Source organism: Cetorhinus maximus, chromosome 9 (genome assembly GCF_964194155.1).
Source record: "Cetorhinus maximus chromosome 9, sCetMax3.hap1.1, whole genome shotgun sequence".
Classification (NCBI taxonomy): Eukaryota; Metazoa; Chordata; class Chondrichthyes; order Lamniformes; family Cetorhinidae; genus Cetorhinus; species Cetorhinus maximus.
This window is the reverse complement of record NC_135887.1, coordinates 7672194-7698785: the sequence shown is the minus strand read 5'-3', so window position 1 is coordinate 7698785 and position 26592 is coordinate 7672194. Positions and strand designations below refer to the sequence as shown.

Genomic DNA, 26592 nt, shown 5'->3' with positions numbered 1-26592 from the left:
AGCTCAAGCCACTCACTACACTTGAGGAGCAGGTGGCAGAGCTGACTGGCAGGGACAGGGACCGTTCCTGAGCCAAAGATGAGATCGGCGTCTCCCAACAAGCCAACGAGGCCCCAAGAATTAGTCTTTACCCACCCGCCAAAACTGTGAGTGCTCTTTATTGTAGGTGACTATCCAGCCACTCACTAATTATCTCTTCATTCTATTATAGCCACCAGCAAGAAAAAGGCACACCACCAGCCAGCCCATCAGCCCAGCCTCCAGGCCACTGCGGAGAAGGACCTGAGGACCCACTAGATGTAGAGCTGTAGAGCCGTCATTGCATTCACCTACACTCTCCACCAGCACACTGGCACACACCTCAGTGGGACCTACTTTTAGAGCAGGCTCAGGGTCACCATCTGGTGAGCACAGCACAGACTTGGGTCCACAGCAGGCAGAGGCAGGGACAGCCAAGGTCACTGACACTTGGAGGACTGCTGGGGGCCAGACTCCTGCTGAGTTCATGCCCAATGATGAGCCTCTAGAATCAGCCCTCAGTGAGATGTTGGAGCTCCAAAGACAGGCAGCGGTACAGCAGGCAGGGTTTTCAGAGACTGTCAGCAGATTAGAACTGAGGATGGAGGATGACCGTCCACATTCTCTCTTGTGATGCCACTGCATCAAGGTCACCTATCCAGCCATTCCAAGTCCCCTCTGCCTGTGAATCCAGCAACTCCAGCTGCTCAGGCCAAGTGCACCTGCCCCACAGCAGGAGACCCAAAGCAGGCTGGGGCCCTCCTGGCCTCCGCCCTGCAGAGGACACCCATCAAGGTCATCACAGCAGGGCATAGCAGTCAGCAGAATGCCTCTACCTCTGCTGCAGATGTCATAGTGGTAGAGTAAGAGGAAATAAGAATTATTGAGAGCAGAAAGGTTGCACGGGTGTTCGCTCACTGTATATACCTTGCACTTCTGTAAATATATTTTACTTATCAGAAATTCTTATCTAGTGAATGGGTTTTCTATCTAATGCAATGCTGTGAGGTCATACAAGTGTAACAGGTGCTCCCCCACACCCCTTCCTCACTTATCTCCCATTGTGTCCCTCAGGTCTATGGTGTTTCACGCAGTCTCAGTACAGTGAGTCGCCTTTCTGTCCACAGCAGCGACATGAACAAAGCCTGTTACTATATCAACATGGTGGTTGAGCAATGTGTATCTTAAGCTTGCAACAGAGGATTATATCATGTGGCTTCAAGAGTATAAATTCTGAAGTTTGGTTTAGTCTCCTGATGCTGCTGCACTGAAGACTGGTCTATGTGGATCTTATAGGTTTTAATGTCGACTCGCACTGGAGTCAATCTAACTTGGTGCATCTTTCAATGGCCTCCATGTAATGTCTGTCAGGCTTGGGTGTGAGTTACATTTCAAATAATAGTCGGGGATCTTAGGCGCTCATGGCGGCCTGTACCATGACGCCATGACTGCGGGTACAGTTAGACATCACCCCCATTGTAGCTCCCATTCTCCACCTTCATAATGTGTAGCTATGGACCTAGCTAGCACTTGGTGACTCCTGAAGTGTCTGCTAGACGGCCACAACAATGCAAGATCAGAAACAAAAACAAAAGTTGCTGGAAAAACTCAGCAGGTCTGACAGCAGCTGTGGAGAGAAAGTTAACGTTTCGAGTCCGTATGACTCTTCTTCAGAACAGATCAGAGGTGAGTGTCTAGGCTCCAAATACCGGACTATTAAGGAGTAGGATGCTGCTTTGGATCTGAAGGTCTGGCTAGCGTGGCTTGATATAATTCCTGAGCTAGCTCTCCGATGGCGAGTTGACATGGTTATCTGACTGTGACAATGCCAACGGTGTCCCACAGTTCCTTGTGTATATCTGAAACTGCTGGAATGAAAATGTGGAGGCCTCAAATGGGATCAGAGTGAAGCTGCAGTGCATCTAATGTGTGCTCTTTATTATCAGTGAAGTTGCTAAGTAATGACTAAATGCAGTGTCGACGTTTTCTGGGCCACAGATGCCAAGGCAATGCTGGTGTACATGAATTTGGGAAGCTCCATATGAAGGCTGGTCCTGAGTGCTTGTCAATGCTCAGACAATAGTGCTGCTGAAGCTCTCTGTGTACACAAAGGTGACTTGACTTGCAGGCTCGCATCCATGACTGAGAGTGACAGATCACTGTGTCCTAAAGAACAATCTCATGCTGGGGTCTTAGAATGAGGATCAGGCCAGAATATTATTCTTGCATGAGATGAGGCCTTTGGGGAGATGCCACAGTTCGGATTCAGATCAGTCCTCAGACGTTCACACGAGAACCAGAGATTGATGATTATTCTCCGTGAGGCACCTTGCAACACTCCAGGCATTGTGCCATGAGTGTACTTAGGTTTGCAGTGTTGCTCCTGCCTCTTGAAGGCTGCCATAGGCAGTGAAATGTTGGCGTGATGTCTAATTTCCATGTTTAATTTCTTCACAGTGCGCATTGGTGGACTTGTTATCCCATTACAGAATGGCCACATGCTCCAGAGCCTGCTTAGCCTTCCAGGGAAGAGGCCATTGCCACGCAAGGTAGTGACTATATTCTGAGATTGATGCCTTCATTGAAAAAATAGCAAAGAAGGTGTTGATGTCAAGCCTGCAAGGAGGGCACAGGTGAAAGAGGCTCGTATGAGCTATTTGTCTTCATCGTCCTGGAACCTTGTGGCTATAAGGATCTCACAGGCATGACTGCCACATCTGACCTGGGCAATGGTTTCTTCCTCTGGGGCCTGAACATCCTCATACTCATCGAGCTCATCGCTCTCAATGTCCTCTTTATTGGAGGAGATGTGCAGCTCCTCCATCTCGCCATCTGGCAACTCATCCTCCCCTTTGGAGCGCCAGGTTGTGTAGAGAGCAGCAAACCACGATGATGCGGAACACCCTCTGGGGAGAGTACTGGAGGGTGCCACCCAACCGGTCCAAACATCAGAAATGCATCTTCAGCATGCCAATGGTCTGCTCAGTCAAGGAGTGTGTCACGGAATGAGCCACATTGTACCTCTCCTCTGAAGCACTTTGTGGCCACTGAACAGGCGTCATTAGCCACCTCTTTTGGGGGGTAGCCTTTGTCACCGATGAGCCAACCCTGAATGCACTGAGGGCACTCGAAGATCTGTGGCACCTGCAAATGACCCACGATGTAAGAGTCGTGCAAGCTCCCAGGGTATCTCGCACAGGCCTGCATAATCTGCTTTTGTTGGCTACCAATCAGTTGCATGTTGAGAGAGTGGATGCCTTTTCTATTGATAAATAATGGCTGCTGCCAGGGAGATCTTAAAGCCACGTGTGTGCAGTTGATGGTACCCTGCACCTGTGGGAAGCTGGAGATCGCAGCAAATCCCACTCCTTTAGCAACATGGCTGGCATTATCCAGGGAGAACTAGAAGTAATTGTGTGCCTTACTGAATATGGTGTCAGTGATCTCTCGGATGCATTTATGAGCAGAGGTTTGTGATATTCCACAGAGGTCCCCAGTGGAGCCCTGGAATGAGTCACTCACAAAAATGTTGAGGGCGGAGGGCATCTTTAGAGCCACTGACGATGGATGACCTCCCACGCCAAGCAGCATCAGATCTTCCTAAAGAATTTGTCAGATGTGAGCTACTACATCCATTGAAAAGCAAAGGTGTCTACGGCTCTGTCTGTTGCCTATCTGCAAGTATGAGAGGTATCTTCAGTACACCCTGGCTCGCGCCAAATGTGCCTCTGTGGATTTGGTCTTTCTGCCTCAGCTTCTGGGTATTCATGGAGCCCCGCTGGCACATGTTCGTCAGGTTGAGGCTCTTCCCTTTGCCCTGCCTGACTTCTTCTCCTCCTCAGTTGCACGAGAGCCATGAAAAAGGCAGTGTTGTCTGCTGCCTCCATTCTGCACTCTTCCTTGTCTCTGTGGAAAAATTGAACAGAGACACGATTGAACATAATTCTGTAATGATCACCTTCCATCAGCAAGCTAGGGAGTTATTGAGTAGCTCTAGGGCTGCCCTCATTCCAGGCATTCCATCCCCAGATCCTCCCTTGAAGCTGTAGCACAACCTTAAGGATCACTGGAAGCTGGCCCAGCCCCAAATGCCCCGGGCATGACAGCGCTTTCACAAAAGGGATTGGATCTGGATGAGTACAGCCAGGCACTATGAGCATCAGTCAGGACACTGTCAGGCTGCTTCCTTTGGAGTAGACTAGAACTCAACCGTGCACTAATGTAATGACTGTAATCATTGAGGCATGTAAAGGCTAAACCTCTCAGCTGCAATGTGTAGAGATCTTTAAAGTATTTTGCATATGTACTTTAGCCTTTGCCCCTTTACAGTTAGATCCTTCTGAGCTCTGCACATTCCTGTGAGAGAGACAAATTGTCATTCAAGCCCAATCAACATTTAACCCCAAGCAGCATCCACACCATGGGTTAAGGTGCCAAATCCTTCAATTGACATTTGAATCTTCCTAACATGTCTCAGCTGAGCCTTGCTCTCCATGTCCTGAAGCAGAAATTATTAGGATGCCCTTTTAAATGGCCCAAAAGTATAGTAGTCGACTCTTTCCAGCAGCGCCACCAGGCAAGTGTTGGAAACTGCAGGAAATACACCCATGGAGGCCAGGATCACAGAGTGACCCAGGCCAGAGGTAAATGATGACAGGAGGAGTTTCACAGGATGGGGTCACAAGGGAAGGGGTTGAATTGAGGTTAGCAGCAAGGACAGCAGGGTGGCTCTTAGCTACCATCCTCGCTGCTCCCCACCCCCCCACCAATGCTGGGTCCCCTGATCAGGCACTGAGCAAGGGACCTTTCCCTCTCTCTCTTTTTCTCTGATTGCTTGAGAGTCTCTAAGTCTAATCATGGCAAAGCCAACTGCTTTGTCCTTTGTTTTCAGGTGTTAAATCCAGCGCGCGGACTTAATAGCACTTGACCTGGGCCCCCTGTCCCCATGGTAACCAGACTACAGAGGCTTATCATTGGATAGAACTAGTAACAAATCATATGTCCCTCTTCATTACTCCATTTTTACCTTGAATTAAAAAGAGAATTTAAAACATAACCATTTTATAGTGTCTAGCCACCATAACAATAGTGGGAACTCAGTTTTGCCTTGTGACCTTTGCAGCTTCATTGCTCAACATTGAGCAGCATTAGTAGTAGTTGCAGAGACTTACTGACTTCCAGCTGCCTTGCCCCTCAGCTGTAAGACAAAAGGAAAAAAATTGCTGCAAGAAACCTTGGTGGTAGATAGAAAGGGTTGGTGGGGGTGGGTGGTAGTGTCACTGTGAAGATATCTTAACAAACTATTGTGTGTTCTGTCAGGAATATTTTTCAATCCATTATATGGTAATTGAAAACTGCTGCAAAGCTCTGCAATCTTTTTGTTGAACCTTAGGGCAGAATGTTATTCCTGCGGGCGGGCGCGCACCCAACCTGATTGGGCGTCAAATTGCGTGCGGTGATGTCAGATGAGCATCCCGACGTCATCACGCATTTGCGCAATATTTCAAAAGGCGGGCGTTTCTGCACACTGACCCATGGCAAAATGGTACTCACTCTTCCTGAGCGCAGCAGGTTATTGAAGCGCTTCTGGCATTGGACCCAGGTGCACCGCACCGCGTCATGGCTGCTGACCTTTGCTGCCACCTCCTCCCATGCCCTGTTGGTGAGGTGCAGTGGTATCCTCCTCCCAACGCTGAGGACAAGGGTGTCCCTCCTGGCAGCCACCTCCTCCAGGAGGACGGCGAGGCATTCATCAGAAAAGCAGGGGGCCCGAGTGCCCACCTGACCTGCTCTTCCACCAGCCATGTCCAGCCACACTCGACTCCATTGCAAAAGTACAGGAGACATCTTTTTTTGACAGCCTTCCAGAGACTGCCTGGACTGCTTTTAAACTGGCCGCCGGGTTGCCATTGGACCCTGCAGCCAACAGGCCCCCACCGCCGCTTGACCCTTCCCGGCCAGTGCGGAGCCACGTTTCACGCTGGGAGGGCCTTAATTGGCCTGCCAGTGTGAAATCGTGATCAGGGTCCGATCGCAGGCGGCAGACCGTTTCACAGCCACTCCCAGGCCTGCCCATCGCAACCACCCAATGACCTCAAAATCCTGCCCTTAATGTTGCTGAAGATTAGAGACAGAATGTAATTTAAATCAAATATAAAATAGTCCCACAGAATGACAAATTCTCATTGGCTAATACATACACAGCTAGGACTATTTCCTTCTGACAATAAAAGTCAGGAATATCTTTGTAATATTTTTGATTCTCCACAGTAATTTAAGTGCATGGGATGGATGGACTGTTTATTTGATGGACTCAAAGTGACTCACATGCTCATGATGGCAGCACTTCACAACCAATAAATGATTTTTGAAGTGTAAACATAGCAGCCAATTTGCACACAGCAAAGCCCCACAAACTGAAACGAGATAATTGACCAGATAATTTGTTCTGGTGGTGTTAGCTGCAGGATAAAACTGGTCAGAAAACTGGAGAGAGCTCCCCTACACTTCCTTGAATAGTGCTGTGGGATACACTGTGTTCACCTGAGGGATATATGGGCCTCAGTTTAAAATATCACATGAAACATGGTATCTTGAACAAAGCAGCATTCCCTAAGTAAATACTTTGATTTGTTAACTGCTCATTACAGAAGACTAAAAGTTAAGTAGTTTAGTAATGTTGGATAAATAAGAAAGAAAGGAAGAGGGGTGAAGCAATATATGCCAGTCACAGAACAAGGAGTTTATTTGATGAATGCTTAATAGAAAACTATATAAACCATCAACAGTGAGGCAACAGAAAAGTGTTCAGTCAAAGCAAAGGTTAATGTGCGACTGGGGAAACAGTACCACCCACATAGTGATGTAGAAAGTCACATGATGGTAGACTGTGTACAGTAGAGTCTGGGAGGAGCCAGCATTGAGACACCATTGAGACAGAAGCTGGGTATATAGTTATGGGTTACCAACAAATGGTTTATGTTCAACCATTCAAGCTTCCAGACCTCTTAGTGAAACTCCAAACAACCTTACAACACATGGCATCTCAAACAAAGCAGCATTGCCTCAGTAAATACTTTGATTTGTTTTCCCCGCCTCATTACAGAAGACTAAAAGTTTAGTTTAGTAATGTTGGAAAAATAAGAAAGAAAGGGAAAGGGATGAAACAAACTATGCCACAGAGAAGGAGTTTATTTTATGAATGCTTAACAGAAAACTGTTAGATGATATAAACCGTCATCAGTGAGGCAACAGAAATACATTAAAGGAAGGTACTAAAGGCATGGAAGATGCTACATGAACAAAAGGTGAGAAAAATTAGGCAAAATGGAGAGGAAAAATAGCAAATGCAGTTCAAAAAGAAATTCTGACAAAATGCAGTGGGACAGACTTTGACTGTGTGTAAGTGTGAAATGAGGTCATAGAAATAAAGATCAGAAGAGAAGTTAAACAGGCTGCCAATTCGCTATCAATTTTACACTGTCACACAATTAGAACCTACCATGTTAGGTCCGCCAGATCCAAAATGAGAAAAAAATAGGTCAACACCATGAGTGCAGAATCCCCCCGCTTTCCACTTCCCCCGCACCCATCAGCTCTGTGTCCTCATTAAGGAGAATTTGGCTGAGTTCAAAAACCACAATGGAAAGCATTGTCACAAGGCATTCCTGTTACATTCCTAAAATTGTGTTGAAACAGAAGACCATAGTCACTTGCATATTTGCAATCCTTGAGTTTTCAGTGGATTAGAGTATAAATGAATAGAAAATGTTTATACGTACTTTGCTATATTAAATAGCCTTAAATTTTCTCTGTGAAATATAATTGGAAGTAACACCATTAATTTACATTGTACTTACATTTTTGATAATTGGAAGGTTAAGAGGTTTCCTAACACCAGATACGTAAGAATGAAGAGAGAACTTGCACCTTCGTAGAGTCTTTAAAAATAAAAGTACGATAAACTTTTTTGAAGTGCAGTCATTATTCTTACGCAGGGAAATAGGTCAATTTTTTCAAGACATTACTGCACAACAGCCATAAGAGAGTGACCTATGAATCTATTTTTGGCGGTGTTCATTGAGAACCCCATGCTCTTATTGAATAGTGCATGAGATCTTTAATCTCTTAGTCACCTCCAATAATCCAGGGCCCCTCTGAAATGGCAGACTTCAAATTCTGCTCAAATTCTGGAGTGGAGCTTGAATGCATGACATTTTGAGTAGGTGATTGAAGCAAACCATGACTGCAGCAGGGAACTATTTAAAGCTGACTTGAATTTGCTTTACTGGTTAGCATGAACCGAATCCTTATCAACGTGAGTTAGATTCAGTGCGGAAAGTGGCCATTTGGTCCATGGAACATTTACTGGTGCTAATTCCTCAAAGGATCTATCTATCCTAGTCCATTTGCTTGATCTTTTCCTTCGTCCTTCACTGTAAGCAGAAATGTAAGCAAAGTGCATTCTGATATAACGAGAGAAAATCAGCATGAATCTACAATAAAAATGAACCTAAAATAGAGATGGGTTGACGAATTGATTATGTCTGAATTTGTATGTTATCTTTAATCCTTGAACTGAATTGATTCTGGAATTCCTAACAGTTGATGGAGCCCTTCAATGAAGCTGTTCAAATGTGTAACAGATGGCAATTCTCGCTACCTGAAGCAGCAGTCCTATGTCCATCAATGATGCTATTATTCAGTTATGCCAACAGAACCAGTAGTTTTACACTGTAGGCAATTCCGAATGGCACTGTGAAAATATTCTGTGTAAGCTTTGCAGAGTATTAGGTACTACACAGGAGCTAAAGATCTGCAAATAAGAGAAGCTCTGGCTATTCCCAAAGCAAGCAAATCTGTACCAGATTTCCCACTGTTCCTATATTGGATTGATACATCCATGTAGAACTCATTGTTATAAACAATGTATAATTTTAAGTTGAATTTATATTTGTATAGTGTGTTAAGGAAGGTAAAAATAGTTTCAGTTTCATTTAGACGTTGTTTATGAACCTTGGTACTTGGGTGTATGGATAGATTTGTGACTAAAAGGTCAAGTCTTTTGAGGTTGTTTGTATATATACATTCTAATGAGGTCTTACAACACCTGAAGTTAAAGAGGTGGGTTAAAAGGGGTTGAAAGTTCAGTGAGTCTGGAAACAAAATGTACAGTAGAAAAGTTTTACTGTTGCCTAGTGACAGTGATCTAGGGACACGGACACAGACACAGAAGACAAGAGTTGAGAGAGCGGGTGTTCAGTTTGTAGATTAGAGTTGAGTGTCTGTGTGCCATAGAGAGAAGACAGGGATTTGACACTCCCTGAGACAAAAAAATGCAAGGCTAGTGGGACAATAGTTATCTGAATAATCAGTTATGGGACTCAGTATATTGATCAGTCTAGTGGAGGTGCTGCTAGAAGACTGAGTTTAGGGAACCCATTTGTTTGCTCTGCAGTTGAAGAAACACTGAGCTTAGAGTGTCCTGGAGAGAGATACAAGTTGGGTAAGAAGCATCAAGTGAATGCTCAGGAATTCACTGGAAGAAAACTGTAGCCATCCAATCGCAAGTGAAAAGCCTCTGTGTCAATCTAGTGGTAACACTTCACTGGTTTATTTATCTGTAAAGATATTTCTGGAGTAAAGGAATAATGAGAATTTGAATCGTCTTCTTGTGTTTGTATTGAGATCTTTCCAACCATTTTGTCTGGTGTAAGATAGTTCACTTTTCTCCTTTTAATAAATATTTTATTCTTTGTATTAAAAGTTCATCAGCAGGCTCCTGTGAATTTGTTCAGTAACTTTCCTCCTCTTTTCTAAAAAAAAAGGATATTAAGATCTATCAAGCCAGTTTTCAGTCTGGGATCCAGTATTAACAGCAACTATGATAAGCAGCTGTTTGCTCTGGGAATATCTACATTATCCAGTTAATGGGAAAGGAAGTCTTGTCAGTTTTAATCTGCTGGCAGTTTGATGCTGTCAGTACCCTACCAAACTACAGCAGAAGAACCATGAATCTCTCCTGATAAATACTCAGGAAACCATTCAGTGTGTCAATGAGTCATGACAGTTCTTTTTCTTTCTTCCCCCAGTATATGCACTCTTACGTCAAGGGTTTGTCTGAGAATCTTTTCCAGGATTTCCTCACATATCTTTCCCACAGCTCAGACTTTTTCAATCAAAAAGGACAAAGCGATTGGTGGAAGCAGCAGTTTTCAGACTTGTTCTTGGCATGTGACACTGGAAAGGTCAGTGATTAGAGAGAATAATGCCTGAGAGCATGACATATTGATAGACAGAAAGATAAGTAGAATTAATTCCACTTAACCAAATACTTGATGAGGCATGACTGGGAATTTCCATATTTATGTAGAATCAAATCTGCAAGTATGCAGCTGTGGAATAAGGAAGTCTGACAATCTCATTACGAGCTATTCTTAACCAAATTCCGAATAATTCCTGGAAGTATATTAGCACTTCCATAATATACAGTTCTATTTATAAATGACTGTTTCCTAATCAAAGTTGGAAAAAAAGCAGGTAGATAGCTTCCAGTAAAAAGGTTTATAATGGGTAATCCTCCCAAGCATCAACCAAATAACAGTTGTCATGTTGTTCCTGCCCCAAGGTCAAAGGAATTAAGTTATTTCACCCCCACCACCAGAAACAGACTAAAACCCTGGTTGTTTGAGACATTGAACAGCAGGCAGCAGGTCCTGCTCATTCCTGTCCTTACAATGGCTGTCAGTTCCCCAGCACCTTCAATTTAAGATTATTATCCTCATATTTAAATCCTTTCATGGCCTCACCTCTTCCTATTTTTGAAACCTCCTTTACCCTACAATCCTCCACCTAAACATTTTGGGATTGATTTCTAGCCCCCACTGGGTCTGGGAATGGAGGTGGGATAGGCACGAAAATTAGTGCTGCTGGCTTGCATGCCAGATCCCCAGCTCCATCCCGTCCCTGGGCCATTTTCCTGGAGGAGGGATGGGGGCAGCAATGGTACCAACCCACACGTGGCAGGTAGCCCATTAAATAAATTAAAGGCATATTAAGGTCCGTTGAAGGAGGCTGAATGGATTTCCAGCTGGCCTCCAGGTTCCTAGTGGCAAACTGGGAGCTGGCCAGCACTACAGGCAGGCTTAGAAGCATTCCCTGCCTGCCTGGGTGCTGCAGGTCGCCCTGTAGAGGGGTTCTCCCACAGCTAGTGATGGCCTGGCTGCAAAAGCCATTTTTTATTTAAACTTCTAAAATGTTGGAGTGAGGATGCCACCATTTTGGGGTTCTCCCAAAATCTCCCTCATGTACCTTCCATTGCATCCTGCACTGCTTTCAAACTGCAATACCTCTGATTGGCCCTCCAGATTTAGAGCCCATCCGTTGTCCTCAATTGGACAGTGAACCTGCCCTCTGGCCATTGATTGGTCAGTCTGGGGAAAATCACATTGGGTGACAATTTCCCAATTTGGAGCACCATTTGAACCTGAAAATCGTCTTGAAGCCTGCAGGGAAACACCGGCCCTTTACTCCTCTAGCTCTCATCTTTTTTCAATCCCTTCCTCCCTTTGTTGTACCTCCAGCAATGTCTTCAGCTGCCTGGGCCCTATGTTTTTGAATTCCCTGCTTAAGCCTCTCCACCTTTCTGCCTTTAGGATCCTAGTTAAAACCAACCTCTTCAACTGAGCTTTTGATCACCTTTCCTGATCTCGTCCATTTATTTCTCATTATGCCATTTCCCTGCATTAAAGATGCAAGTCGTTATTAAACCCAAAGTTTGAAAAGTTATTGTTGGGATACATATCTCTGAATGACATACACTTGCTGTTTCCAAATTGTCCTGAATTTAGTTTGGCCACAGAAGTTGCGTGCGTAGCAGCTGTATTTTTTGCCTTACAGGTGCCGTTGTGAGTCCAAAATGGCATCTAGGCTCTGCATACAGACTTCTGGTGCGGGCAGAGCTGGACACTAGTGAGGTAGTTATTGTGGACGTGCATAGGGAGCATGCAGAGCAGGATTATTGTGTCACCAGTCAGTGTCTAACTCTGATTTGGTGTGAGTAGTATCATTTTTAATCTCATACTCCAGCTAATTGCCTCTTTCAAGCATGCAGCTGAACATGCATTCAGCAGTTGAAAGGACCCCTTCCCACCACCCCCAACCCCACCACCACCAGTGCTATTTAAAGATATCTTCACCTAACTTCAGGTTAGAATGTTGATTGATCTCTACTGGCAGTTGCTGAGTTAGCCTTTGGAGGTATATCCTGCTACTGTGTATTTTAAAGTTGGTGAAGTCTAGAAGCAGCCATGTGGCAGATGGTTATCGCTTCAAGGATTCTACTCAGACCATTGCTCCCAGACATGAGTATTGTAGTTTCTATCCTCCTTGGCCTGCAGCATGACAGGGAGGATAAACAGAAGTGCAACAAAGGAGGACAAGCTGCTTGAAGAGGGGGAAGCGAGAGATAATGAAGGGCTCTCAGCCCTGATCTGGAGACCGTCAGGGAGCATTTCTCCTACCTCAGTCTAAGCCAGGAATACTGTGTGTGACATTTAAATTTCACTAATGAGGTGCTTACTGAAATCTGCTGCCAGTTTCAGGCGGATGCTACAGCCTCAGAGATGGGTGAGGATGGCATTGCCAGTGGCTATAAAGTTAATAGTGACAATGAACTTCTTTGCATTGGGGTCCTTCCAGGTTGGAGCAGAGGACAACTCCAATGTCTTGCAATTCACTATCCCTTGCTGTATAAGGGACGTGACTGACACACTGCGTGCAAAGAGAAAGTAATACATACCTTCAGTTCAAGCAAGAAGCAGGCAGAGCATCCACATGCCTTCTCCAGGATAGAGAGCTCCCCCCATGGTGTCATTTACTGCACACAGGTCACTTTGTGGGCCCTGCATCTAAATTCAGGGATATACCACAGCTACAAAAGATTCCACTCCATCAATGCACAGCTGGTATGTGTTCATACTCAGTTCATAATGCCTGTCACCATCTGGTATCTTTCCAGAAGTCATGATGCCTTTATTCTGCACAAGTCCATTGTATCATCAGCGTTTGAGCCATCATGAGAGAACAAAAGGTGATTCCTGGATTACAACTGACCCTCTGACTGTGGTGCACAACCCCTGTACATATGGGCAACATGCATATATTGAGAGCCCATGTTGTTACACAAAATGTCATGAAGCACGCCATTCAGGTTCTTAGGTAATGCTTCTGCTGTTCCAAGTACAAGCTTGGAAGCTGAAGGCAGAAGTTTAAAATTCCTCACTGCAGTAGAAGATTCCATGGGATCTCTTGGAGGTCCAGCTTTAATTCCCAGAATGCAGAGTCAGGAGACCTTGCAGAGGTGAGCTAAAACTTTAAATTCCAGGATACAGCAAGTCCTGAGAAACTTAAATAATTCAGTGGTCAGAAATTGCCATTTGAAATTTCCATCGGAAAAACCAGTTTCCCCAGTTGGCGCCTGAACATGTGGTGCCTGAGCTCGCTCCGAAAAGAAAAAACAAATTAATTAATTTGGAAGAATCGCAACCAATGAACCAGCTTTATGGAACAGCCAAGGCCAGGATTTGATGCTTTCACAACCCTAAAGCGTAGTGCTGAAACAGAGAAGTTTGCAGTTAGTCAATCCAAGCAGCCATTGTTTAAAAGTTTTTCAAGGCTGAGTGCAAGTGCCATTGAATCGGGAGCCCACCAAAACTGACAAGTGCAGGTGAGCCCTTTGTCTTAAATGAACGGCGGCACCATCTTGAATTTCAGCAGCTTCTTAAAGCTGAACCTACACTTCAAAATTAACCATGGATCAGAAATTCACTCTTCCTGATCAATTTAGACTTATCCAAGGGCCAGATCAATCACATAACTGGGGACTTTGGAGAAAAAGATTCCTTAGATATACGATTGCTTCAGATCTGGATAAAAAGACAGAAGCTGAACAAGTTAACATGCTGCTTTACTCAGTAGGCCCGATAACGAATGACATTATTCCTAGGCGAAGAATCAAAGTAACATCTGCTAAATTTGAAGAAGTACTAAAATCATTCGATGTTTATTTAACCTAAGAAGCAACAATAACCTCAAAAGGGCTAAATTTAATGAGCATGTCCAGCAGCCAGGGGACTTATTCATGAATGATCTGTACAGCATGGCTAAAATATATAGAATAGTTGTAGGAGTACTGGACAACACATTCTCAGACATGCTGTAAGTGAAAGAAGATCTAACCCTTGAGAAAGCTATCCAGATCATTGTGCAGTCTGAGCTCTGTGTGCAGCACAGGTCCATGTTAAGAGGAGAAAGTAAACCGTGGTGCAAAGGAAAACCCACAGTCCAGTTAGTTAAAGAGCACAGAAACAGGGGCACTCCATGCCACAGGAAGCAATATCCTAACCAACCAGTACAGTGGCCATGCCAGCGCTTTGGAGCAAAGTGCCACCACAGGAAAGATCAATGTCCTGCAATTTCAGCCCAGTGCTTTCCATAATGGAGTTAAGACCTCACTCTATATATTTATAAAATATTTATATCTATCCTCATAGCTAATTTATAACATTTTTAAAATTGGACAAAAACTTTAAAATGACTAAAGCCATGCCTAATGGTGCCTTTCAAACAAAAGGAAACTTCCCATAATGACCCTGTGAGCTGCAGAAACCAAATTCAAAGGGAATTATACAAAGGCCATCTGCGTTTCCTAAGCCAGGCATGGCCAGTGGAGACTATCAGTCTGCTAGGACTAAGACCCTGCAACTCCTTTCAAACTCTTAATGGTTGAAACATTAACAATGCCGAAAATCCAGACAAAGGGATATACATCTCTTGTCAAAGCCGAAGTGGAGCGGTGGGAGTCACATGACCCCCCACCCCCACCACCACCAGCTGGGAGAACCAGTTACACTGTCTTGCTGCACTGCCAATCAATCTGCCATCTAGCAAGCAGCAGCTCAGAACAAGGGCTTGGTCCAGGTGAATGCCTGGCCCCCATCTACAGCGTTTCTATTGGGACTTCTGAACTTCTATACCATCGCATACAAGACTAATTAATCTCTATGTGCCTATCCCATTGTGGAAGTCATCTACACTGGAAGAGTGAAATATCCAGCACCAGTCTTCAACCTGCTGACCTCTGTGAAGGAAATCACCATTGGACTTTGATTCTGGACTCTGGATTCACATGAAACAATAATTATTTATTCTGTGGCCTTTGCCCTGTAAATCTTTCTTTATCTATTTCCCCCTCTTTTATTGTATGAGTGAAAAAGGAGGCTACGTTGCAACCCTCCTCTCATGTTTGAGTGTGTGCGAATAAACTACCCCTCTGAGTTTACCCTCGAGTTTGTTGTGGGGTTATTAATAGAAATTGGATCATCTGAGGGGTTGGGAAATACACCATCACTTATAAATGGAGATGGAGAAATCAAAATCAAAACGCCTTTCTTTTTATGGACGGGTGGTGAGAGGAGAAATCAGGGCTGTTTAAATTAAATCCCCTCCTGTCTGTAACACTTCCAATGCAACATAATTGACACTTCGGCAAACTGTGCAAGGCCAAAACATCTAAATGCACAGAAGGCCCAAAGATGATTCATGAGGTTGAGACTGCACACCAAGAGGACATGCAGCCATGCTTCTTGGGTGAAGTCAAAGTTCCAGGATTTTCATATTGGAATGCAGATATTTCGGTTAATGACCATCTCACAAGCTATAAATTGGTCACGGGAGCCAGTGCTATGGTCCTCTTCTTCTTTATCTATTTGGATAATGCTCCCAAAGAGCCAACACAGGCACAAATGTCCGAAAGGCCTCCTTCTATATGATTGTATGAAAAATGAGTTAAATGAACAATAATGAAAGACACAGACAAATCCTATAGCCTGAATCATGCAGATGTACTGGGTATTGACGCTGAACTGACACAGCACAGAATGGATTGAACAGAAAATGCCTGCTGTCAGGTCAGTGTAACACTGACTTGAGAAATGTTTCATAATTCTGCCTATAATAGATAACCATTACTGATTAGTGCTGAGATTAAAAAGGAGAAAATCCGGCAATGATATAATTTTAATATCACAATAATTTCATTTATGTCATATATTTGGCATGGCTAAATAATTAAATGACATTTTCCTCGACATCTTGCTTCCCTGCAGTCAGGATTTCTCAATAGGCACAGGATCCTCTTGTTATTTGAACAGTTCTATGATCAACATTCAAGCATCAAAGGAACTGAATTCCGCAACCCAAGAGAATGTGAGTACAAATGAGAACCAAGTGGAGGGTAGACAACAGTGAACAGGTTACTGGGATGAGGGAGGTATTGGATATCTGATTATAGTTCCTTCAATACTGTTAGAAATAGTGTTCAGATTTCAAAACTGGACTCAGGAATCAATTTTCTTAAAGTCTTACATACACTTAATATATTTGATAAACTGTAGTACTTGCTAAATACATTTCGGATAGCTGGTGATAAAACATCAATACTGCAGGAGTTTTTAATTATATGTATAGGCTTATTACAGAAACTGGAGCCCTGACATTGAAGCATTCACTATTTTGTGTTACTCCAGATACTATTGAATTTATATATTTATAATTATCAACTTATCTCCATTGTTCACCCCCTGCTCTCCCACTCTCACCTTACCTGGCCCACCAACCCTGCCATGGTCATATCATTCTATATAAGATTTAGAGGTAAATTACCTTTGATTCTACCAATAAAAATTTCAAACTGTCTTTACTTAGTATGCTGAATATTGATCTAATTAATCAATGGAATTTGCAGCCACTTCTTCTTAGTTCTTTGGAACAAAGCTCCTGCTTCAAAGTAAACAGAATTTCTCAATTGGCTGGGAGTGACTTAATCATTTATCTATACTAAAATTTCACAAGCCTTTTATATACTGTCACAAAAAAATTACGAAGTACAGTCACTGCTGAGTTATTTGCTACTTACAGGCTCAACAGTTTGACTGCCAAAACCCTGTGGTCAGACCCGATATCCTTTTATTTGACACAATTGCTGAGATTTTGGGCTTGTTAGCACCCATTGTTTGGGTGCTATGAATGCTCTCAGAGCTCCAAAATCACATCCACATGGAGAATGCACATTTGTGGGGCGAATCTTGCTGGGTGCCATATTGTTGAGGGCATTAGCACATGTGCAGTAAACAACCACTAGAAGTATGCATAACAGGTAAATCGTCAGGTTAATCAGTATGCAACAATGACTTGATGCTAGTGGTGCCATTTTGAAGCTCAATGCTCCAGCTAAAGCCATTTCTGTTCAGCAGTAGGAAGGACCCCAAGCCAGCAATTTTTAAAAGGCTATATGGGGAGGCAAAGGTGTAGTGCTATTGTTGCTGGACTAGTAATCTAGAAATCCAGGTAATGCTTTGGGGACCCTGGTTTGAATCCCACCACAGCAGATGGTGGAATTTGAATTCAATAAAAATCTGGAATTAAAAGCTGAATAATGACCATGAAACCATACTTGATTGCTGTAAAAACCCATCTTGTTCACTAATGTCCTTTAGGGGAAGAAATCTGCTGTCCTTACCTGGCCTGGCCTATATGTGACTTCAGACCAACAGCAATGTGGTTGACTCTTAAATGCCCTCTGAACAAGGGCAATTAGGGATGAGCAATAAATGCTGGCCTAGCCAGTGACACCTGCATCACATGAAGAAATATTTTTAAAAAGTCAATTATTTACAGTTGCTGGCAATTTCTTTTGGCTGTTGTTATGATTCTACAAGAATTTGTTGAATTTTGCCTATAGATGTTTCAATATATAGAAGTTTACAGGAAATGGTGTGGAAGGTGCTTAAGGAGGTTTTGCAGTCGTCAAGGCTTCAGCACAGACAGGTTCCCTAGTAGTCATTACCTTTGTAATACAGCAAGCCTTGGGGAATGAGCAGAGGTTAAGTAGAGCAGGACAAGTTGCTGGAAGAGAGACAGGGATGGGGTGGGGGGAGAAGGGCACTAAGCAGAAAGCCATATTTGCTCAAGGAATTCAGGGAGAAATTCTGCTACTTGAACCTCAGCAATGTTACCAGACTAATACCTGGGATGGGTGGGTTGCCTTATGGGGTAAGGTTGGACAGACTAGGCTTGTATCCACTGGAGTTTAGAAGAGTAAGAGGTGACTTACTTGTTCATGTGTGTGTGATGGGGTGTGGTGATTTGAGCAGACCAGTGGTGCAATTGCTAGGATTTGAAAATGAATTCATTTACCTTGACCATTCCTGTGAAGTAGCTGAACGACTTCTAGCACTGCATCCAGGTCCTCAGGGCTTGGCAAATGGCATTGACCTCCACAGCTATTGACTGCCATTGCTTTTTGACTGTGTGTCTGGAGAGCCTTCTGGCTCCTTAAGAATACAAGAAATCTTCCTTCTGCCTTCTCCACCAAGGCTTCCAGTGCAGCATCTGAAAATCTTGGAGCCCACTATTTTACATGTTGTACCATTCTTCACTGTTTCCCAGGCCAGATTCACTTTCTGCACAACTGGCAGTATCTACTGCAGTCACAGTTTCCCTCCCCTATCGCTTTAAGCTGTGCTGACTAGCTTTAAGTGGTGCTCCCAAGTTATGATTTTGGGGCCTCCTGCTGATTTGTGTAGCCAGTGAACAGCATGGTTAGTGCTGGCTGTATGCAACAATCATTGAAATGAGTAGGTAGCACAAAGTTGACATGCTGCCTGCATTACACTGAACAGGTTGATTGCGCATTGTAATTCCCACAACCATTTTCAGGAGCTATCCAATTTAACCCCAGTGTATTTAGGAAAGGAATGAAAGAAGGAGATAAACACTCAGTGTCTCTTGCAAACGTGGAAAATTTCTGTGGCAAATTGAAAGATATAATTTCTTTCAACAAACTGATGACTTTAGTTTTGTTTATATCTGTTTTTTTGTACAATCAATTATTATCATTTTAGAGGGAATAATTTTTATGAATTGTACAATTGAGAAATAGGTTTTTACGATTATTAAATTATTTGGCAAGGTAGATGGTACCAAAACTAGGGGCAACGTATACTATTATCATTAATAACTCTAGTCGGTAGTTTAGGACAGAGGTCTTGTGGTGCAGCATCATCCCAACCTCTGAGCCAGAAGCACCAAGTTCATGTCTGGCCATGGAAGGTGCATTCATAATGTGACCATACAGGTTGATTATCAACCTGCAAATCCTTCCATGGCAGTTGGTAAGAGTAGGAGAGTCTCCTGGTCAGCCAGAACCTGCAGAAGGCAACAGCAAACCACTGCAGTACCTTGTCAAGCATAGCCATGGACCAACACATGAAACCTATGGTTGCCTGAAGAGAGAGGTAATTTAGGAGAAAATTCTTTACCCAGAGCCAGTTAAGAATGTGATAGTTGATGCAAATAGCCTTAATGAAGCATGTTAAGTATGAGGGGCAAAGGAACAGAAGGATATGTTGATAGGATCACATCAAGTTTGCACTCATGTGAAGCATAAATGCCACATAAACAAGAACAATTATGCTGATTGGCCTGTTGCTGTGCTGTACACTATTTAATTCCATGTAATATTTTGAAAGCTTAAACTGTGATATTGTCCTCAAAAGAGTTAATTAAAACTTCACCGGATTTCCTCTGAACATACCTTGGCACTTGGAATACCAGATTCATTAGATTTGCAATTAATTTTATTAACAACTAAGTCATGTTCAAAATGACCCCAGATCTTAATTAGCTGATAAAATTCAATGCTGCAGACAAGATAAATACTGTTGTGGCGCAATTCCATTTGGATCTATACACCATGTCTGACAAATGATTGACTAACTGAATTTCTGATCGCCCTACAAACTACTCACATTTATTGCTTTTCCAGTTTCATATGCCCGCCATGTAATGGGCTCTTTTGAAGGTCGGAATTGTAAATTTAAAAGATTATAGCAAGTGAATTTTATGACATAATGTTAGTATAGGTAATTAAGTGGATAATGATTCAGTTATCGCATTTAAATTTAGATGTCAAAGCAGTAGTCAGGGTAATATGGGCAACCCACAAAAATGTAGATAATCTGTACAATGACTGTGCAAAACTTAATTTTGTTATACTGTTAACAGTTTAAGTTTTTTGTGTTTGCCATTTCACTAGGGCCTGTAGTTGAACTTGATGAAATGGTACCTGCTGACTTTATTCTTGACTTGGGAAATGACTACGCTAGGGCTGAAGCACCAGGAAATATGGATGCTGAAAATGAGATAACAGCTGACCAAGGAGAGGAAAAAGACTCTGAAAAAGCCCATATGAAGGAACATAAAAAGAGTAAACCAAGAAGGTTGGCCCACTTCACAGTAGATGATGGTAAGGCTGAGCAAAGGAAACTGATTCAGTAGCTGGAACTACAGTGGGAAATATGCAATCAGAAGAATGAGAGCTTAACTTAGCAGAGCATCAGACCAAAGTAGACCTGCAATGTGCCAGCAATAATTGATAGTAAAAGGCAGAGAGAAATTGGAGTGTTATTGAGATGATATTGATGTAATATTAAAGCTGCTGAAAAGCATCCTATGCTAAATTTATTACTAAGAAAACTTGTTTTGTGTCCAATAGAAAGAAAGGTTTGCATTTTTATGTCTTTTAGAAGCTCGTGGCTCCAAAGTACTTTACAGTCAATGAACTATTTTTTGAATGCTGTAGTGAAAGAAGTGCAGCAGCCAATTTGCACACAGAAAGGTCCCACAGACAATAATGTGATGATGAACAGATAATCTATTTTAGTGAGGTTGGTTGAGGGATAAATAGAAAATGCACTGTAAGTTTTTTTTTCATTCATGGGATGTCAGCTTCGCTGGCTGGGCCAGCATTTATTGCCCATCCCTAGTTGCCCTTGAGAAGGTGGTGGTGAGCTGCCTTCTTGAACTGCTACAGTCCATGTGGGGTTGGTGCACCCACCGTGCTGTTAGGAAGGGAGTTCCAGGATTTTGACCCAGCGACAGTGAAGGAACGGCGATATATTTCCAAGTCAGGATGGTGAGTGACTTGGAGGGGAACTCCCAGGTGGTGGAGCTCCCATCTATCTGCTGCCCTTGTCCTTCTAGATGGTAGTGGTTGTAGGTTTGGAAGGTGCTGTCTAAGAAGGCTTGGTGAGTGCCTGCTGTGCATCTTGTAGATGGTACACAATGCTGCCAGTGTGCGTTGGTGGAGGAGGGAATGAATGTTTGTGGATGGGGTGCCAATCAAGTGGACTGCTTTGTCCTGGATGGTGTCAAACTTCTTCAGTGTTGTTGGAGCTGTACTCATCCAGGCAAGTGGAGAGTATTTCATCACACTCCTGATTCATGCCTTGTAGATGGTGGACAGGCTCTGGGGAGTCAGGAGATGAATTTCTCACCACAGGATTCCTAACCTCTGACCTGCTCTTGTGGCCACAGTATTTATATGACTGGTCCAGTTCAGTTTCATGTTGTAGATGGTACACACTGCTACTACTGTGCATCGGTGGTGGAGGGAGCGAATGTTTGTGGATGTGGTGCCAATTAAGTGGGCTGCTTTGCCTTGGACGATGTCAAGCTTCTTGATATTGTCCAGGTCTTGCTGCATTAAGATAAATTCTATTTTCTTATGAGCAAGAAATGACAAAAGTGCAAATGTTAGAAATCTTCTGAAACAAAAACAGATAGGATTTTTGCCTTAATGACATGATCCACTGAAAATTCACAGGAAAAAGTGGGGTACATCATTTTGTTAATAAAATACAATGTTGAGGTTGAAGGTTTTGAATATTAGCCCCCATTCTTCCTATAACCCCACCATTTGTGGTAAACGTTCAGCTGTGTCAACCTTACTCTCTGGAACTTTCTCAATAATTCCCTATGCTTCTCCATTCTTCTCTTCATCTTTAAAAGCCAACTCAAAGTTAATTTAACCAAACTTTACCGTTAGCATAACTTTCCTTCCATGGCTTAAGCTTCATTCCCCTATTTTCAATAAAGAATTACTTTGAGATTTGTTTCTACATGAGCTGTTGTTGATTAAGAAACCAAAGTGCTCTCAGAACTTTTCCTTGATAAATATAAATTTCACATTTGATCCTGGCCCATAGAAAGTTGTTGATCTAGATTTTTAGCAGACTGTTGTACAAATATAATTGTGAATTTAAATTTATAATTACTTGAAGGTGACCTTTTATCTGATGAAAACTCTTATGGCAAACCTGATGTGCAGAGTACAGCAGCATTTAAATTTCCAGGTATTTCCTGCATTCTTGTCCATTTTATACTTTCTTTATAAAACTTTAGAAGCAATAAGGATGCATAGAAATTGATAGCAATAAAATGGATCTAGAGATTACAGTAAGTATTATCACCCTTCTTTCTGCCTTTGATGGATGAGTTCTTTGTATTCAACAAAGTATGAGGAATGTTGTCACTTTAGTACCTAAGAATAGTTTTTTTGAGTATTGCTAAAAAGAGACACATCCTGTTGAAACTTTTCATCTTGCATTCATCAGGACATTTTGCAAGCATAGGTTTTTTGACTAATTACACTTTTAAAATTATTTTAGAGGATTGTTACCCATCATTACTTGCCCTCGAACTGAGTTAACCATTTCAGGGGGCAGTTAAAAGTCAACTACTTTGCTGGGGTCTGAAGTTACATTTAGGCCAGGCAAGGGCATGTGTGAACCAAAGGGTTTTTTTATGACAACCAATAATAGTTGTAATGTTGGCCATTACTAGCTTTATGTTCTAGATAAATTAATTGAATTTAAACTCCACCTGCTGCAGTAGGGAGAATTGGGCCCATGTCCCCAGATATTAGTTTGGGCCTCTGGCTTACAAGCCCAGTGACATTACCATTACACCACCATCTCTCCCATGGTCCCTGCATGTAAAATAGATGCTGAATCACTGCCTATTTAGCAGCTCACTAAATGTCCCACTATTGTTTTCAAGTAATGCAAGAAGTATCCATCAATTAAGCAACCAGTTACATACATTAGGATCTTGAATCAGAAATAGAGGTTTTACTTGAGCAGACCAAGATGAAATGACATACACAAAGCTGAAGATTTGCACTTGCAAGGCTATTTAATTTGCCTACATTCATAATACAAGGAGTGGAATTTTTTTTTATTCATTCATGGGATGAGAGCATCGCTGGCTGGACCTGCATTTATTGTCCATTTCTAATGCACTTGAGAAGGTGGCAGTGAGCCACATTCTTGAACCGCTGCAGTCCATGTGTTTTAGGAACACCCACAGTGATTGGAAGGTGTTCCAGGATATTTATCAGGTGACAGTGAAGGAATGGTGATATAGTTTCGAGTCAGGATGGTGTGCGACTTGGAGGGGAACTTGGAGGTGGTATTGTTCCCATGCATCTGCTGCCCTTGTCCTTCTAGATGGTAAAGGTCACAGGTTTGGAAGGTGCTGCCAAATAAGCCTCAGTGAGTTGCGCAATGCATCTTGTAGATGGTACACACTACTGCCCCTGTACGTCAGTGGTGGAGGGAGTGAATGTTATAGGTGGTAGATGGGGTGCCAATCAAATGGACTGTTTTGTCCTGGATGGTGCCAAGCTTCTTGAGTGTTGTTGGAGCTGCACTCCTCCAAGCAAGTGGAGAGTATTCCATCACATTCCTGACTTGTACCTTGTAGATGGTGAAGCCCCCCTACCCAGAGTACATTCTGTGTCCTTGCCACCATCAGTGCTTCTTCCATTGGTGTTCATCATGGAGGTGTACTGATTCATCAGCTGAGGAGGAGCAGAAGGTGATAATCAGCAGGAAGTTTCTTTGCCTATGTTTGGCCTGATGCCATGAGACTTCATGGGGTCTGGAGTCAATGTTGAGGACTCCCAGGGCAAGTCATTCCCGACTGTATACCACCATGCCAGCACTTCTGGTGGGTCTGTCATGCCAATGGGACAGGACATACCTAGTGATGGTTTTGGTGGTATCTGGGACATTGTCTGTAATGTATGATTCTGTGAGAATGACTAGGTCAGGCTGTTTCTTGACTAGTCTGTGGAACAGCTCTCCAAATTATGGCACCAGCCCCCAGATGTTACTAAGGAGGACTTTGCAGGGTCGACAAGGCTGGATTTGCCATTTTTATTCCCGGGTGCCCAGGTTGATGCCAAGTGGTCTGTCCAGTTTAATTCCTCTTTGACTTTGTCGCAGTTTTATACAACTGATTGGCTTGCTAGGCCATTTCAGAGGGCATTTACGCGTCAACCACATTGCTCTGGGTCTGGAGTCACATGTAGGCCAGACCAGGTAAGGATGGCCTGTTTCCCTCCCTAAAGGACATTTCGAACCAGATGGGTTTTTACAACAATTAACAATGGTGGAATGGCACTAAATAGATTGCTCTTTCATAGGGCTAGCGTAGGTGCATTGGGCCAAAAGACGTTCTCACGTGCTTTAAATTCTATTACTTCTGGTACCTTGCACAAATTTGCAATTGGGATATTACATTTTTCCCCCTTGGCAATGTTCTCCTCTCCCCTGGCTGAGATGAGCTAACTCAGTGCACTAGGGATGCTAGTTGTGACCTGTGTGTTCTCAGCCATTGGGATATTTATGTGGTAGACATTTTAGATAAAACATCTAACAAATAGAAGTAAATGGTTTATTTTTATACAACTGCTTTACTTTGCATATCTAACTGATGTTTTCTTTAACCTTCTTAAGATCTTAACCAGCCTACATTCCATATAGAGTAGCTCGAAGTACAAACAGGAAATTTAAATTTAAACAGGAAAACATCATATGTGAGAAAACAGGGGGAATTGAAATGCTTACAGATAAATGGAGCCTCTTTTTTCTTTGTCTTTGTACAGATTTGGCAAGCATTACATCAAATATTGAGTCCCGTGACCATGCTCTGCATTCAATTCCCTTTGACAAGAGTTATCTAAAGAAACAACAGTTTATTCAGTTAATGGAGACTTTTGTGGGAAACACTACTAAGTCTTCAGCTATTGATAACCTTATAAACTATATTCAGGAAGAATATAGAGAGACCAAAGAGGAAAAGTATTACAGATTAACTCAGGTAAATTGTACAGGAATTCTGTATGACCAGTTTCTGTCTCTGGTAACGTAGGTGTGACATTGTTTCAGCCTGAATTTGTGCAAATTATTAATATAGAAAGATGTATTTGCCTACTCTTCCATTCCCCTCTGTTTTCATGTTATACCAATAGCTTTCTGGCTGTATCCTCTTCTACCTATTCTTACCACCTCTTCCATCACTTTCTTGTTATTTAATAGTCATTATTTATCCTGTTTCAAATTGTTTTATATGTTTATCTTTTCATTCATTCCTATGATTACCCAATATCTGTTAATTACCTTAATTCATTTTCCCTGCCTTGCCTTCCAGCATTCCACCTTGTTTGTTTCATATCTTCACACACTCATTTTTCACCTTTGAGGAATATGTTGGAAGGATTAGCTGATTGTTAAGGATTGGCTGATTATAAACTTGTTGAACCACATTATGAATGCTCCTTCCGTGGCCAAAAAGTCCTAGAGTGGACCTTGAAACCAGAGCTTCAGGCTTAGAGGCAGGAAGCTACTGACTGAGCCACAAGACCTCCAACATTCCACCTGAAGAAGGCCTCACAGCCAAAACATTGTCACTGGCCTTATTTTTCTTTTATATCCTTATCTTTCCATCCATTCCTATGATTACCCAATAACTGTTAATTATCTTGCTTCATTTTCTTCTCCTAGTCTTACAACATTCCACCGGAAGGCCCCATAACTAAATATTGTCGCTGGCCTTATTTTTTCTTCTCCATAATGTATTCCAGCGCAATCCATGCTACCACAGGAATTAACTATTTTACATTCTATTCGTGCAGAGACCAGTGATAAGCAGAAAGAGAGAAATTCAATCTTAAGTCAGGCCATATGGCATCCTTTTCATGTCAGACAAACCTATCTTGCCCAATCTTACCTATATGTCACTCCAGCCCCAAACATATGTGGTTGACTTTTAACTTGCCTCTAAAATGGTCTACCAAGCGACTCAGTTACCTTAACCTTCATGTTGCAACTAGACCAGAATTTTCTGCTCCCGTTGGTGGCAGGCGTCATGGTGGGCATGAGTGAACAAAATGGCAAGAAGGTCAAAAATTGGTTTTACACCGTCGTGAAACCAGTTTGCGATTGTCCGCTCCACCTGTCAATGGCAGGCTGCATTTCCCATCGCTGCATGTCAGGAACCTAATTTCAATACTTTAGCATCTCATCATAAGCCCTGCTCATTGGAATCATTCTCCCACACACTGGATCATCCAGGCACGTCGGCAGACCTGGCGAGCTAGACTTCGCTTGGGACTTTGAGGTTTGTTTGCCTACCTTTTTTCGGGCAGCATTTGTGGTTATCAGCGCCAGGCTTCACAGACAGCACCACATCACTATTAGGAGGGTACATGGGCAGGTCTCTACCTACCAGACCAGCCGTAAGGTGGGGGTGGCCTTTCAAAAGCTGCAGGGCTAGGGCTTGCTTGGGTAAGGGGGAGAAGTGACCTCAAGCAAAGGAAGAAGTTGCAGG

General features: G+C 42.9%; 1 protein-coding gene across 1 annotated transcript in view; it reads left to right on the top strand.

The window, feature by feature from the left end:
* LOC144684285 (EF-hand calcium-binding domain-containing protein 5-like) overlaps positions 1-26592 on the top strand; it is a 207835-nt gene that overhangs the window by 98155 nt on the left and 83088 nt on the right. The window contains exons 4-6 of the mRNA XM_078547914.1: positions 10110-10265; positions 16230-16284; positions 20174-20383. Of these exons, the coding sequence (XP_078404040.1) occupies positions 10110-10265; positions 16230-16284; positions 20174-20383 (421 nt within the window). The remainder of the gene's footprint in view (positions 1-10109; positions 10266-16229; positions 16285-20173; positions 20384-26592) is intronic.